Source organism: Leptidea sinapis, chromosome 22 (assembly GCF_905404315.1).
Source record: "Leptidea sinapis chromosome 22, ilLepSina1.1, whole genome shotgun sequence".
NCBI lineage: Eukaryota > Metazoa > Arthropoda > Insecta > Lepidoptera > Pieridae > Leptidea > Leptidea sinapis.
Window position 1 is genome coordinate 10,522,218 of NC_066286.1, and position 16,145 is coordinate 10,538,362.

General features: G+C 36.4%; 1 protein-coding gene across 3 annotated transcripts in view; it reads left to right on the forward strand.

Annotated features, from left to right (window-relative positions):
• LOC126970783 (uncharacterized) overlaps window positions 1–16,145 on the forward strand; it is a 120,020-nt gene that overhangs the window by 98,167 nt on the left and 5,708 nt on the right. Inside the window, exons 6-13 of one of the 3 annotated variants that reach the window (XM_050816865.1) lie at window positions 6,801–7,070; window positions 7,471–7,787; window positions 7,880–9,433; window positions 10,631–10,829; window positions 11,214–11,348; window positions 12,442–12,598; window positions 14,010–14,151; window positions 15,743–15,856. In XM_050816865.1, coding sequence (XP_050672822.1) covers window positions 6,801–7,070; window positions 7,471–7,787; window positions 7,880–9,433; window positions 10,631–10,829; window positions 11,214–11,348; window positions 12,442–12,598; window positions 14,010–14,151; window positions 15,743–15,856 — 2,888 coding nt within the window. Of the gene's footprint in view, window positions 1–6,800; window positions 7,075–7,470; window positions 7,788–7,879; window positions 9,434–10,630; window positions 10,830–11,213; window positions 11,349–12,441; window positions 12,599–14,009; window positions 14,152–15,742; window positions 15,857–16,145 lie in introns of those variants that run through there. The other 2 variants (XM_050816866.1, XM_050816867.1) reach the window with 2 other exon arrangements.

Genomic DNA, 16,145 nt, shown 5'->3' on the forward strand with positions numbered 1-16,145 from the left:
TGCTTGTAGTATTTCTTATCAAGGACATCCTTTATCCTGAAGGTTTGTCTATAAAACTTCGTTCTCTGGTCCAGACGGAAGGCGCCATTGGTCGCCAAGCCATCATACGTCATGTGAGTTATTGACGAAACATTAGTCGGGTTATGTGTGAACTGTGAACATTCAAGGTCTATTGTCGTGCAATGTTTATTCTGTAATTAAACCGATGGGATTTTTATGTTATTTGATAAAACATTTTAATTATCGAAAATGACGGATAATGTGTATTTAACCGACTTCATAAAAGGAGGTTTGTTATCTCAGAACTTTCGACTGGGTGAACCGATTTTGATAATTCTTAATTGATAAAGCTGGTATTTCCTGGTAAATTTACGATACTCGGCCGAATCTCAGATATTTGAGTCACCGTAACGCCCTTTGGTCAAGTTATTGTCTTAGTCGAATATAATGATCAATGGAACTCCTTAAGGACTTACAGTAAGGGTGCGATCTGTGGCAGAATTTCTAACTCTCTGTAATCAAATTGCAATGCGCTTACGTTCATTGCTGCATTGTAAAATATACTAGATTTTTTTATTTTTTTTATTGGCCAATACAGAACAAATACATATATTTTTATAAAATAAGTACCACGAAAACCTCACCGGTTTATCTGGGTACCTAGAGCCATTCAATTCTTTTTTTCCAAATTCTATTATTTTTTCAGCAAGTATCTTTTAAAGCGAGTTTTGATTTTCGTGGTATTTATGTACATTTCTTGCAGCTCTTTGGGCAGTTCGTTAATGTTATCTGGTATTACGTAATTGACCGTTCTCTTCCCATATTTATTATTATTTTTTGGTAAAATGTATTTGTGGTTTATATCAAGTTGTCGTAAACCAAAGGGTCTATTTTTTTCGATTAACAGGGTGGGATTATTAATTTCGGTTAAAATAGAAAATTTAGCTTTATCATAAACATTCATGACACAACAATGTCCAAACAGCTCATCATAATTTTCCTTATTTTTATTTAGTACATGTTTTGGTACAATTGTTTTTAGTAATCTTAACTGCAGGTTATAAATATCTTTCAGATTTGTTTTGCTGGACCTGCCATAACTACTAATACCATAAGCGATGACAGAGTCAGCTAGGGCCATGTACAGGAATCGTAATGTCTCATATGGTAATTTGAATTTGAGTATGCTTAGTTTGCTCAAGATTGATCTTAGTTTTGAGCAAACATGCGCTATATGTGGACCCCAAGTAAATCTGTCATCGATTATTAGGCCTACGTACATTTGAGATTGCACTTGTTCAATTTTGTCACATGTACAATTTGAACTGCAGGAGGAGTGTAAGCAAGAGTGGTTGTGGGCCACGATAGTTGGTGTGATATCTGCCTTGTTGTGCGACGAGTGGATGTGTTTCTATATATCTACAAATATTTACACAAATTATTAGTTAGTGTAGTTCAGATTCACTAAAAATAAAAATTAAAATACTTTTTTAAGTTTGCGTATATTTTTATTACATAATAATAATATGTGTTGTTATGACATGAAAGGTGATCCAACCAGGACCATAGGTTGCTGGTTCATATCCGGCTCGAAGGACCACTCATATATTTGTTATTTACTTAGTCACTATTGTCACTGGGAGAATGAACTCTTTAAATTAAAATGCACTACCTACACACACTTAACCGAATAACTTAATAAGTAAATAATTAAAAAATACAAGCAAACCAATTTTATCTAATCTATAATCATCTCAATTACACCAGCTTTTAAGGAACTAAGCCGCACCAAAATATTACGTATAATGTATATGTGTAAAGATATATTATAAATAGTCAGATATCGAGCATAGTGGATAACCGCCTTTTCATCTAATACGTTCGAGAAGGATGGAACTTCTCAAGTACAGGAAAGATACCTAATTCATTATGTATGCTTCCCATCAATTTAGCTGGAAGTTCACGGGCTTCGTTCGCTATTCCAATTGACAGTAATTGAAAAACGAGTATTGGCAGGAAAATAATTGGATTGTTGCATTCTTATAGATAAAATATAATTAAGGCCGTAATAAAGATGTCGCGGTATACTGAAATAGTGAATGCTCATTGGTCAGGTAATAATCACAACATTCCTAAAACAGTCGCTATTGGCACTATCAGTAGTAGATTAATATAAGATCTATTTTCCTGAAATGGTATCAGAAAGTTATTGCCCTTTATCGTGTGTAGTCCAAAATTAATTTTAACTTAAAATGCAACGTTTTTATGTCTTTAAACGATAGACAACCTAGAAATGAGGTCTCCTTTTGTAAATCGTTTTCTAGATTTTTTTTTTTTAGTTAAACCTCTTTTTTATGACAATAAGGGACGAGACGAACAGGACGTTCAGCTGATGGTAATTGATATGATTAATACCGTGTCCTGCCCATTACAATGCAGTGTCACTCAGGGTTCTTGAAAAACCCAAAAATTCTGAGCGGCACTACAACTGCGCTAGCCACCTCGAGACACAAGATGTTAAATCTTATTTGCCCAGTAATTTCACTAGGTACGGCGCCTTTCACTCAAACACAATAATGCTTACACGTGACTGCTTCGCGGTAGAAATAAGCGCCGTTGTGGTACCCATAATCTAGCCGGCATCGTGTGCAAAGGAGCCTCCCGCTGTTAACCTGGTTGATTTATCGGGAGTTAAATGTAATTCTCTATGAAAACTATTGTAGTCAAACGAATTTTTTATAAACCAAATATATAACCCTTTATAAACGAAATTTATAAACCTTATAAAACAATCAACAAAAATTATTGTTATTTAATAATCACATAATTTAAAATTCAACACCATAACAGTATTAGGACGTGCCCCAAACAATCAATGTTTGTTAGAATTGAATATTGCTGTCAAGGTTCGAAACAGAAAGTAGGAATTTATTGTTAATGTAATGCGTCTTATGTACGAGTATAATTGTTTATATTTTATTCAATTGTTCTATAGGTATATATAATGGGAATAAAACTTATTTATTACCTATACATATAGTTTGCGTTAACATGTAACTTCCTATAATTTGTTGGCTGTTTAGTTAACTGGGCTTTTAAGGCGTCTTAGGCTGGGTTGTACCAACTAACTTTAGCAATAACAAACATGTTAAAGTGCCGGTTAAGCAAAATAATGAATATTTATTTGCAAGACACATTGTACTTAAGATGTTAGAATTATATTATTGATAATCCAATACCTTTTGTTTGTTTGTTTATTTTGTAATTGACATGCAAAATCCTATTAATAATAATATTATAAATGTGAAAGTTTGTATGTCTGGATTGGATTTTGATGAAACTTTACAATAATATAGCTTACACACCAGAATAACACATAGGCTATTATTTATAAAACTATCGCGTGAATTATACTTTATATGGCAAAACAACGTTTGCCGGGTCAGCTAGTATGTTATAAAATTGTCTAAAAAGTACCAACACACTACTGTTATACTAGATGACGTCATAACGTTAACTGTTTACCGTAGCCGTCTAATCTTCGCCTGTTAAAAATTTGTTAATGCTAAATAGCGACCTGTCAAAAGTTTCAAATAAATATTCGATATTGACTTGATATTTCACTTTTATAACTTGAACTATGCCAAGGAATACGATGGTGCAACACATTCCGCAGTCTATGTTAAGGTCAGCGCTACTGTTAACCTTAAACTTGACTTAAAGATCAACTATAATAGCTAATATGATTAATTTATTGAGGTACAATGGCCCAAACTGTGTCTGTTCATCTTCTTAATCCAACCAGCCCACGCCGTCCCAGACAGCTAGCATCGTTTTCAGACTGCTGCAAGCGTCCTGAAGCAGTCCTCGAGATCAGATTGTGCCCTTTGTTCGGGCAACCTTATGTACTCTGTAAGCTGTTGCGTTTCTTCTGCCTCCATGCATCCCTTGCATGAAGAACCGTCTATTATGCCTATGATAAATTGGTGTCTGCTTAAGGTAGGGCGGGTGGTTATAATATCTACACTTTTTTCCCTATGTTGTCAGGTTCATTCTGATCAGTATCACCGCTATTCGACAACACTTTTTTTTTATGATAATGAGGGACGAGACGAGCATGACGTTCAGCTGATGGTAATTGATACGCCATGCCCATTACAACGCAGTGCCGCTCAGGATTCCCGAAAAACCCAAAAATTCTGAGCGGCACTACAATTGCGCTCGTCACCTTGAGACATAAGATGTTAAGCCTCATTTGCCCAGTAATTTCACTAGCTACGGCGCCCTTCAGACCGAAACACAGTAATGCTTACACATTACTGCTTCAAAGCAGAAATAGGCGCCGTTGTGGTACCCATAATCTAGCCGGCTTCCTGTGCGAAGGAGCCTTCCACTGGTAGGAGCCTCCCACTTCCCTTAAAGCCTCGCCTAGTATCGGAATACTGAGTCTCGAAATCTCTAACGATTGCCAATTCCGTGGTCACCTGGAGGGCAAAGCCAAATTAGCTTCGAAGAAACTGGACGTTATAAATAGAGCACGGCAATACTTCAAGCCGGCCCACATTCTAGCGCTCAACAAAGCGCATGTCCGGCCATATATCTAGTATTGCTGTCATCTCTGGTCTGGCGCACCCCAGTATCAGCTCGATCCATTTGACCGCTTGCACCACAGAGCAGCTCGAATTCTCGGGGACCCAGTGCTCTGTGAACGGCTGGATCACTTGGCGTTGCAAAGAGACGTCGCTTCATCGTGCGGTGTTACCGGAACGATACGACATGCGTACCTTAAAAAAAAGCGCGTACACCTTCCTTTAAGGCCGGTAAGGCTCCTGTGATTCCTCTGGTGTTGCAAGAAAACGTAGACGGTAGTGATTACTTAACACCAGGTGACCCGTACGCTCATTTTTTCTCGTTTTCCATAAAAAAAAGATTGCTGGCAAACCTCTTTGATGTCACCTGAATTCTTTCATTGCCTGTTTCTCCATTCTTTAAGTCGACTTCTACATTTTTTTTGAGCCATGTTTCGATTTGGGCTCAGACCTCATGGTCTGGGTAGTAGTGGTTCCCGTCCATACTACTAAATACTAAAAGACATGCCACTCTTTAAATAAATATTTACAGGTACAGCATTGCACAATATATTAAATATAATTTCTAATCTTCAACCGCAGTTTTTTAGAAAAAGTAAGTACAACCAAAAGCAGAAATCTCGATGATAGGACAAACCAGTCATCGCAAGCAGCGCCCGTTCATGAGCATGATGCGTGGACCAGCCATCGCTTCCCTCGCCTCCGAGAAGAAAACCCATCGACCCGAGCTATAGCTACCAAAACCTAGTTTTTTAATATCCGAAGTACTTTGGATTTCCAACTAAAAGATATAACTGCAGAGTATATTGATGTAAGAGAGCTAAATGATGAGAACAGATTAAAAAAGGAGTAGGTACTATTTATTCCATAGACTTACAAAAAACTAGCTTATAGACAGATAAAGCTTACAAGAGAGAATAACACCGATAGCGAAGGTACAGCTAGACAGCAAAGGAAAGCGAATCTATTATTTTTATAACCGTTTTTGATTGAAATTATGAAATATTGACACATTCGATTAAATTAAATTGACCTTAAAAAATACATTAATTCTAGTCTTTAAATAATGACATCTAAAAATAATTATTATAATTTAAATTGGCCTAAGTGCTTTAAATTTAGAGTTTATTATTGTTAAATCAATTATAATAATAACTGGAATTTTGTAATGAAATGAAAAATGCATTAATGCTTAATAATAATTTTGCATGCCAGAAATGGCCGATTACATTAATACCTTAAAATTATTTACACACATTGTTCATGTTTTCTGGCAAAATAGAGGATTTATGATGATTTAATCAAATGACCTATTCGCTAGTGTCGTTGATGACGGAATTTTTCTTAATAAATTTAGTTTTAATATCTCATTCACGGCGCCTCGGCTTGCCTCCGCACGGTAATTTAAATAAATCAACATACAAATGATACCACCATATACCACGTCACAACTTTATGTACCAACCGATGAATAATTAATGATCGCCCACTCAAAACGTGCCTTTTGTTATCAAATCAGTTAACCGAATTACTTTAATAATATATCTTACTCATAATTTTTCTACTTCTGAAGTGAAAACTGCGTTAGCCTCGCTGAATTCACTGAAATCACCAGCTGAGGTGTGAGGCTCCTTTGTACCAATGGGAGACTCCTATGCACAGGATGCCGGCTAGATATACTAGAGGCTAGTTTATTTGCTAAGAAAAATTTAAATTTATTCACTCGGCTGGGCGACTGTTCTTTGTTTCCATCGCGTGATTCTACTCTACTTCGAGTACCCCACATAAGAACCACTTTGTAACAAAAAACTGTCATGCTATGTGTAACAATATTTTACTCAATAAACGAATTTTATCAAACGAAGTGGTAACTGGCACCAATACTATTTTTATCAATAATATTATATTTTTTCTGATTATTTTTACTACATTATCTCTTAGCATTTCATTTATTACTGTAATTGTGTATTTTGGATGTATGTAGACGTAATTATTGATTGTTAGGTTTATAATATTGTGAAGCGAAACCACAAAAATATTTGCATGTCTGTCAAGACGAAACATGTTCCTGGCAAATAAAGAACTTTGACTAGATTATGGGTACCACAACGACCCCTTTTTCTACCGTGAAGCAGTAATGTGTAAGCACCCAATAATGTGTTTTATTGGCAATATAAGAATTTAATATATTATCATTTTCAATTGTTCCAGACAAGTTCTTTCGCACATCAAGAACATCCCGGAGGTAATATTACTGGGCAGCGAAGTGCCTACAGTTAGGAGGCTGCCTATATTCTCTCTAATGGTAAAGCATCCCAGAGGCACATTTCTGCACCATAACTTCGTCTGCGCCATACTCAATGATGTCTTCGGTATCCAGGCAAGAGGTGGTCTCAATAGTAATCTGAGCTATGGATGTGATATATTGGGAATAGATGACCAACTCCTTAAGGAATATGAAAAGTTATTGAATGTGGAGGCGTAAGTTATTTCTTTTGACTTTTTAAGGAGTTGATTTGCAAGTATTTATTTATTTCATATAGGAAGACCAACAGCGTACAATAATTTTAAATTATATTATAAAGTAAGTTGCAAGTATATTATAATAATCTATATGATGGATTCACTCAGTATGCTGTCTTTTGCAACACCAGGGTTCCATCAAAGTGGCCGGAATTTCTTTGTACAACTCTGTTCCATCGCGAAATTTATAAGAGTGCTATCTAATTGTAAAATTTATTTCTTTCAAATTATACTTATAATATTAACATTATTAAAAATAGCTCATAATTTTACTTTGAATTTTATTTTGTTCAGGTGTTTGGTTTCGACAAAAATATGGAAATAATTTTGATACTCAGACTAATGATGAATTTTTCAGGCAAAAAGAAATTGCAAAAATTCGGAAACTAAGCGTTGTTAAATCGCCTGAAGTGCCGATACATAATGAACCACTAAGACCCGGCTTCTGTAGGATTTCTTTACCTTTTTTTATGTCGGATGGTGAACTGGCGTTTGTTCTCGAAGCTCTGAAGATGGTAGCTACAGAAGGCTGGAAGATTCTGCCTCAATACGTCGTCAATGCTGAAACGGGACAATGGAAACATCACACTTGTTCAATACTTAGAGACAAAAAGTCACTACATTCTATCAGATTTCAAGATGGCAAAATGACGGCCAATGAAAGACGAATATCTGGTAAATGCCTTCGGATACTTATTATTATCAGTGTTTTATGATCAACCGAATTAAAGTAAGATGAAATTTAATATATTGTGTAAATTTTGCAGGACCAGGAATATTCCCGACTTCATATAATGAATGTTTGAAAACTGCTAGAAATCTTTTTAACAGAGCTAGAAAACTGGCAATGAAGTACCCACCTATTGAACCTATAGTAGATTTCAATCCAAAAGTTGATTATCTTAGATGGTTCATGTTGCCTAAAGAAGCTCACGAGCTTTTACTTGGTCGATCAGCTAACGTGAAACACATTGTGCCTTTCGATCCCTCAGGATTTACAGGAGCAAGAAAAAGCCTGATTAATATATCCAGATCTTCTACAACTTCTTCACCTATATTGGGCTCATCTCCAAGACACTTTAGTCTGTCATCTATTGATGATTGCCAAATCTTCAGACTTAAGCATAAAGAAAAGTTTTATTCTAGAGAATCAAGTCTTAAAGAAACTACCAAAGAAGAGGCAGTGACAGTAACACAACAACCTGTACAGTTTGCGTTAGGAGAGTCAGTTTCACCTTTACGCATAATAACTCAAAACTCGAGACCAACTTTAGTGAGGTCGAGATGCTACAGTTTGGGTTCTGACATTCCACAGGTCCCGCTCAGCCTTGCAGCAAAGTTGAATCTTGGATTAAAGGAAGCGGGTAGCAATGAAGAAAAAACTAATTATTGTAACTGTGGCAGCCAAACAGATCTTCAGTCATTAGAGAATACAGACGCGTCATCAAATAAAAAATACCCATATAGTACACAGAGTAGTACATCCATATCTGACTGCAGCCAAGTAGGCAGAACGTCACCAACGGCTTCTATTACATCTCAAACTTCGGAAGATCTCACATATGTAAAAGAATTTACAAAGAATATTGCTACTGAAATCAAATCTGAAATAAGAGAGGTAATTTCAAAAGTGGATGATATACTTGAAAATTCAGATCTACTTGAACAATCCAATGCTAGTATGACATCCATTTCTAGTCAAAGCGACAGAAATTCTGTGTCAGTTATAGATGTCGCTGAATATTTAATGGGTGTGTCAAGAGAAATGGCTTCGGAAGTAAAACATGAGATCCGTGAAATGGTAAATCAGGTAGATGAGATGATTTCACCGGATTATACAGGATCAAGTTCCAGAAAGAACTCTCCACCAAAACCTATAAGGCAGAGAATAGGTTCCGGGCCAGAATTAGGCTTGGACCTTCACAAACCCAATTCTAAACAAATCTTGAAGAAATGTCCTACTAGTCCAGTATTCTCGTCACAATATGATGAAGATGACAAAAGCTTCAAGTGTTTATCATCTCCTAAATCAGTACAACGCACACCCTCCCTGGAAACATCAGGCCCTAACAGCATCTCATTTAACTCTAGTGAAACCTCAACACCAGATACAGTAATACAAGTGATTTCAACTCAAAACTCTCCTAATTTACCGAAGTCTTTAAGCTCAAATAAACTGTCAGATGATGAAAACAGTTGCACGGATGTAGCTTGCCGACATTGCTGCGTGAAGAAGAGTTTGTGCCAAAACCCATCAGTGAGCTCGCAGGATAGTGGCATCAACATGACATTTACTGAAACTGACTCTTATTTAGATTTGGGTAAGTTTTCTATATTATTTAAATCACAGCTCTACTAATTTTATAAGTATCCTCATTATAAGAGCGATACAGGTTCTTTACAATTTCTATTTGTATTTTGCCTAATTGATGACACTCTAATGTATTATTTGTATTTTTTTTCAAATTACCAATTTAAATGCTTGTGTATGTTAGGAATGTAGTTAAAGGATTTCTAAGGATTCTATATTTTCAATTGCGTTACAATTAAATAATACCATGTTGTGAGAAATTTATTTGAAACAATTCATTCCTCATAATTTATTATTAAAACTGACACATTTCAGTTGTTAATTGTACGTTACGTGAAGAATCGTAAAGTGGACTTGATTTATTTTATTGACGATTAAAATCTGGTGAAGAACTATCCGTAACTAGATATTTTATGTTTTCTTGTGCATTCCAGAAACAGTTGTTTATAGATTTATTATGAACTCCATTTTCTAGAAAGTAATTCGCTTTGTAGTATTGAAGGACCTATTAACCTTGAAGTAAAAACTACGGGTACTCTCAATAAGTGTACTTTTTTCAGTATAATACCAACACAAATAGAAGAAACTCTTATGGCTCTATGTTCCGACTGACAATATACTTAAAACGGCAATGTAATTTTTTGATTAACAGAAGTTTTTACCTCCACATTTAATGATTGCAGACCAAATATGCTTTTGCACACTCTAAACCTGTAGCTCTTTCTGTCTCAAATTTAATATGATAATGAACGAGACACTCATGCCTCCCCTCAGGATAAATGAACTTGGTAATGGCACAACTCCCGTCAAGTTCATATAGGTAATTGGGTAACTTGGAATGTGTATCATTAGCTAACTTTAATATGCATAAGAAAATATATTAAACACAAACTGCATGTTTTATCCCTTTTAACCTTCAATATTTTGAACACCAAGCTAGATTTCATGATATAATTTTAATTAAAATAATGCAATAAGCTTCCTGTACGATTTTGCGTCTCTTCTTCTCAGGTCTGATGCATTTTTAAATGACAATACCCTGTCTGCCTTTCAGTAGTGACAAATAAACAACATCGAATAAAAATATTGAATTTGAAAATAGCAAATATTAGGAAAGGTTTTTCGGCCCAACAATATATTTTATCGAACTTTAATTGTTTAGCCAGTCATTATAAATTTTCTTTTGAATATGATTTAATTGATTCAGCAAAATGGCGCACATCTTCAGATCCAACTACAAACAAGTTAAAAAAGCTCCAGGGCAGACTAAGAATATGCCAGAAACATGAGAAAAGTGAAGTACCAGATATAATCGAAGGTGTTCCTGTGTGTTCGGGACCACAGCCGTATCCGGAAACGATACCGGGAAGAGTCCTCTTTCAGATGCCTGGTGAAAAACAAAATAGGTAAATAATCTTTTATTAAAATAGCAAAGAAATAAACAGAACCTTCGCTTTTTATAGTGGCTTATCCGGAAAATGGCTTAATCCTGTCTAGATAATAGATATCCTTTATTAAAATCGAATTTTTTCAGTTCAAGCCCTGAGTTTTGCTATCAAGAAGTAGTTTCTCATTTTATTTTTGATCCTATGAAGTTTAGTCAAGGTTTATTCATATTGGATGAACAAATTTCTGTCTTCCATTGAACTTAAATCTCGATCTCAAAGTACTATTGTACATTGTGTTTGATTCCTATTTCATCTGATATCTGCACCATCTTATTTGATTCCATAGTTTCGGAACAGTTCATATAGTCCAATATTCCACCAACCAGTTCTTCTGCATTTCAGGAACACGTTAGATTTGAAACGTTCAAGTCGTTCGTCTAACGCTTCTTCCAGCTGTTCGGAGCGTAGTTCCAGATCTAGTGGATACAGCACTGATGTTCAGAGGTCTTCGCGAGACGAAGTTTATTGTGACAGAAGGTAATTAAAAACTTGATTAGTCCCTGTATACTTGTATTTTGAGTATTTCCATTCCGACTGGTATTTATTATTTTGGACCAAGTTTTTCTAAGTCGTTTTTTTTATGTAAAGTTTATTAAGTGAACAATATGCGTAGAATATTGTAAATTATCGTAAATTATTGCGGATATACAAGTAGAGAACATGTTGCTTTTTTTGAATGAGTAACCTCAAAAACTAGTTAAATATAACAAGTAATAACAGATTAACATAGGTTTATAGTTAACATCAAGAAGCAATAATTAGAGTTTCTACGAAAAATCCACTACCATACCAAAAGTCGTCAATACTAACGAACTAAGGGTATGTTCCGATATGCACTGCGAGCACTACACAGTGCTATCACTGTAGAAAAATTCGTTCAGTTATGGACTGCCAGTATACTGCCGCCGTACCCTAGGGAAATATATGACGTCATAAATCGCCGCCATATTCTACTGTGAGCACTGGCGTTTTCGAGGTGAGGTACTCGCAGTACTTTGATCACGTGATCGGTCAAAACCACTCGAGTGTCTAAAATATTTTTAATTTGACAGCATTCCAACAAAAGTTTTTTAATGAACTAGAAAACTTTAATACACTCATTTGAATGCTGCGTCAAAAAATGCAGCTGACAGTATACGGGATTGCGTTCCGTTTTAAATAGTAACCAGTATATAACTGGCTATAAAGGAACCGCTTCACAGTTTACTAAATTGACGTCACACTGTACAGTGGTTGCAGTGCATATCGGAACATACCCTAAACCAGTCACTATGTCACTCTACTTTAATTGTCAATTTAATAAAATATGAGAAACGTTACGTTGTCATGTTAGGGTTCGTAGAAAAGGATACCACAGTTATGTCCAAATTACTTTTATCTCTACTTTTGACGTAACGAGACGAAATAAATATGCAACCATGTTAGCTTTAATAGACATGTCGAGATAAGACGAGAAAATGCGTAGAGATAATTTACTCGTGGTGCGCATCCTAACCCGGCTGATTACGCTTGTTGATGTATTTATGTTCGACGAAGAATCGATAAAATTTTGATCTTTTTCTTTCAACAGTGAGTCGGAATGCCCTTTTAAGTCAGAATATTGCGGTGAGGAGACAGAGCATGACGATAGTAGTGCATGCAGTGACACCTCCCTGACGGAATTTACCTTCGATGATGAGGGGAAATGGCACCGCCTACCGAAACCTGTCTGGAAGGCCACAATCGAGGTAATCGTCCTCGCCATTTATGTTATTGTAGCATGCTTCCTTTAGGCTCCCTTTCCTATCTTTGTGCCGATTGGTGTGGAGGCACTTAACCCGTGGGGCCCAGAGGCACGGACAATGTACAAAATGCTCAATAGGGCTACTGGAAATCCAAGCGCTGGCAGCTATTTCGGTCAACGGATTAGTCTAGCTATCAAACGCGGAAATGCTGCCAGTATTCTTGGTACACTTCCCCGTAATGATAGTTTTAATTTAATGTTATCATAGCATTGTGAATAAAGTTATAAGATTTGTTTTGTCTTAATAAACTTTCCTAATAATTCAGTATAATATTGTTATGGTATTTAATACCAGTGGAAGTTTTTTTTGCACAGAATGCCGGCTATTTAGCTAGCAGGGCAAAATGTGTGTGTGTGTCGAAAAAACACAATGTACAAGCATTATTGTGTTTCGCCTTGAAGGCGCCGTAATCATAAATGAGGAGATCCGTAGAGGATCTAAAGTTACTGACATAGCCCTAATGATTGCGAAACTGAAGTGGCAGTGGGCTGGGCATATACGAACAGATGGCCGTTGGGGCAGTAAAATTCTCGAATAGCGACCACGGACCGGAAGACGCAGTGTTGGTAGGCCCCCCACAAAATGGACCGACGATCTGGTAAAGATCGACGGAATACGTTGGATGAAGGCAGCGCAGTATCGATCGTCGTGGATATCTTTGGGAGAGGCCTTTGTCGAGCAGTGGACGTCTTCCGGCTGATGAAGATGTTGATGAACCGAAGGAAAAAACAGCTTTCCATTTATTTATTAGTATAGACATAGAAGATAAAGTATAGTATGACCCGACAGGCGCTGTTCCGTGAGTAGAAATAATATTATGTAATAATTCGGAAATAGTGCAGTCTAAAGCATAATCGTAATTGTAATTCTATTAAATTAATTAAAAATGAAAAACAAACAAAACAAAAACGATTTTTTGTGAGTGATCCGTCATCTACCGTTCCATGTTTGTAGTAGGTAATACGGTGCAGGAGAAGGGTAAAAAAGGATGTAATGACAGTCTTTGTTACATATCCTAAAGATGTATTTAATTTTCTTTTAATTTATTTTGGCAACAAACAGTAATATTAATATTCAGGTAGAATTAGAAACTTAAGAAAAGAACAATGTAAATGCAAAGGGAGAAAATAAAAGAAAATAATAATGTTTTTTTGCAAACGTTCTTAAATTTGTTGTAAAGGGATCTAAACGAGACATTTGATTATTGTATTGTTTCTAGCAGCGGTGTAAGAAAACATTTGAAAAAGAAAGCAAAATTAGATTTAATCTTATATTATTTATATTTAATTAATTATATGTATATGATTCTTATCGGTGATTGAATTTTCATGACAAATGAAATTAATTATTTCAGGCAATACAAGAGTTCAATATGATCCGCGGAGGGGACAAAGTACTAGTTTGTCTGTCTGGCAGCCGGGAGTCCATCGCACTTCTTCACACTCTGCACCAATTCCAATTCTACTCCAGAGCTAAAGGGATCCACTTCTCAATCGGTGTGTGACCATTTATTTTTACATATAAGATGTTCATGTCTGGCCAAACGGCTTAGCCAAGTTAATCAGACTATAATAGTTTCACAGCCAATCTCTATTTCTACGTCTGCAGATCATTAATTTGGCTTAAACTGCAGGTTTGTGTACCCCACACCGTTCAAATGTGTAAAAATTAGTTTACCGACGATAATTTTACGCGACAACGTCATAAGAAAATATATTTTTATACGATCGTTTATATGAGTCATAATAATTTTTTGATCAAATTGTATTATAAACTTTTATTACTACACTCACCGACCGATGCTACTTTTTTCAATAATCAATGAACAAGATGCGTCATAAGCCGAACGCTTAGGTCGATCTTGCCTCTCTCATCTTTCATTTAGTTTTATGCCACGTAAATATCGTTGTTCTATTCTAATCTATTCTTCCTGCTGTGTATTGCTGTAAGTTAAAGTAGACAACCAAGCTTAGAGTATATGTTTTCTAATTTTAATGATAGTGTTCGGTGGTTAAAGACTGAAACAAGTTTAATTTTCTTAGTTTATACCTGCATACATACTGTAGGCCATGGGTGCTCAAGTTTGAACTGCTGGCGATGTACCTCAAAATTGTTAGGCTACGATCGATCGGCTCTGAGAGGCTTCAAGTATGTGTGATGAAGGATTGTCGTCTAGGTAGAGTGTCACGATGACATAGATATTAGTTTTGCGCAAAATATGCATTTTTTTAGTCAAGGTAAGTGTAGGTTTGCTTTTAAATGTCAATGAAAAAACTCATAATTATTATTCAAAATTGCGAGTTTATTGGTTCTTACAAAACAAACGCGTTCTAAAGTTCTCAGCTTAACTAAAGAGTGACTTTGGATGTTGAAGCGTGACACTGCATGTCCTGAGCATACTTTTCATAAGATGGTACGTAATTACTGATTTTAGTTTATTATACCAGATTTTTTTCTCGAGATTGACTCAAAAAGCACTCGCGATCGACCGTTTGAGCACCCCTGCTGTAGGCTATAAAAGGCATAACGAATGCGTCGGTAACTGCCAGTGTTGACCCTCACACTGACGAAGTGGAGATGCGTTCATAGAGAATGTATGAAAGAAAATTTCGCAATGTATCTGAACTGTGACATCACTGATATGTGTGAATCGACCTGTAATAAAAGATCCGAAATTAGTTTCTTGTCACTTCTTATTAAAGCTTAACCTTTCCTTTGATAAATGGTTAAATGTATAATGATAGAAACGACATGCTTATGTGACGATTCTTCTTCTTCGGCGTTACACTCTTGTCAGAGTGGTCGTGGTCGTCACGTCGAGGTTAGTGGCCTGGTTCACAAAGCGACGCCACTCGTCGCGAACTACCGCTCTCCTCGTGCATTCGTGCAGAGTACCGTCGACAGCTTGCCTCACTTGGTCCGTCCACCTCATCGGGGACCTGCCTCGTGGTCTAGTGCCCTCGAGTTTACCCTGCACTATTAAGCGTTCTATGGAGTCGCTTCCACGTCGCGATACATGTCCGAAGAAAGTGAGAATGACGATTGTGTTGAAGTGGACGATTAACTGAACGTTATTTATCATTACAGGTGCTTTATACATCCACGTAGAGCAGTCACAAGTGGATCCCCTGCACCTAATGGCGTACTGCAGAACTCTTGGTGTGAAGCTTATATACCAGGACAAAATTGACGACACCGAACGTGAGTATTCAAAAAATTTACTACTTTGAAGACCATGCTGGCTGTTCGTTAGCACAGCAGAACCTTTTTCTGTCGTGAAGCAATAATGTGCAATTATGTTTTGGTTTCTAGAGCAACGTAGCTACCGAAACTACTAGGGTGATATGAGTTTTATATGAAAGAGAGGACAAACGACCGTATGGGTCACCTGATGTTAATTGATCACCGTCGCTCACATTCTCTTGCAACACCAGAGGAATCACAAGATCACACGTTGCCGGCCCTTTAAAGGAAGGTGTAGGCGCTTTTT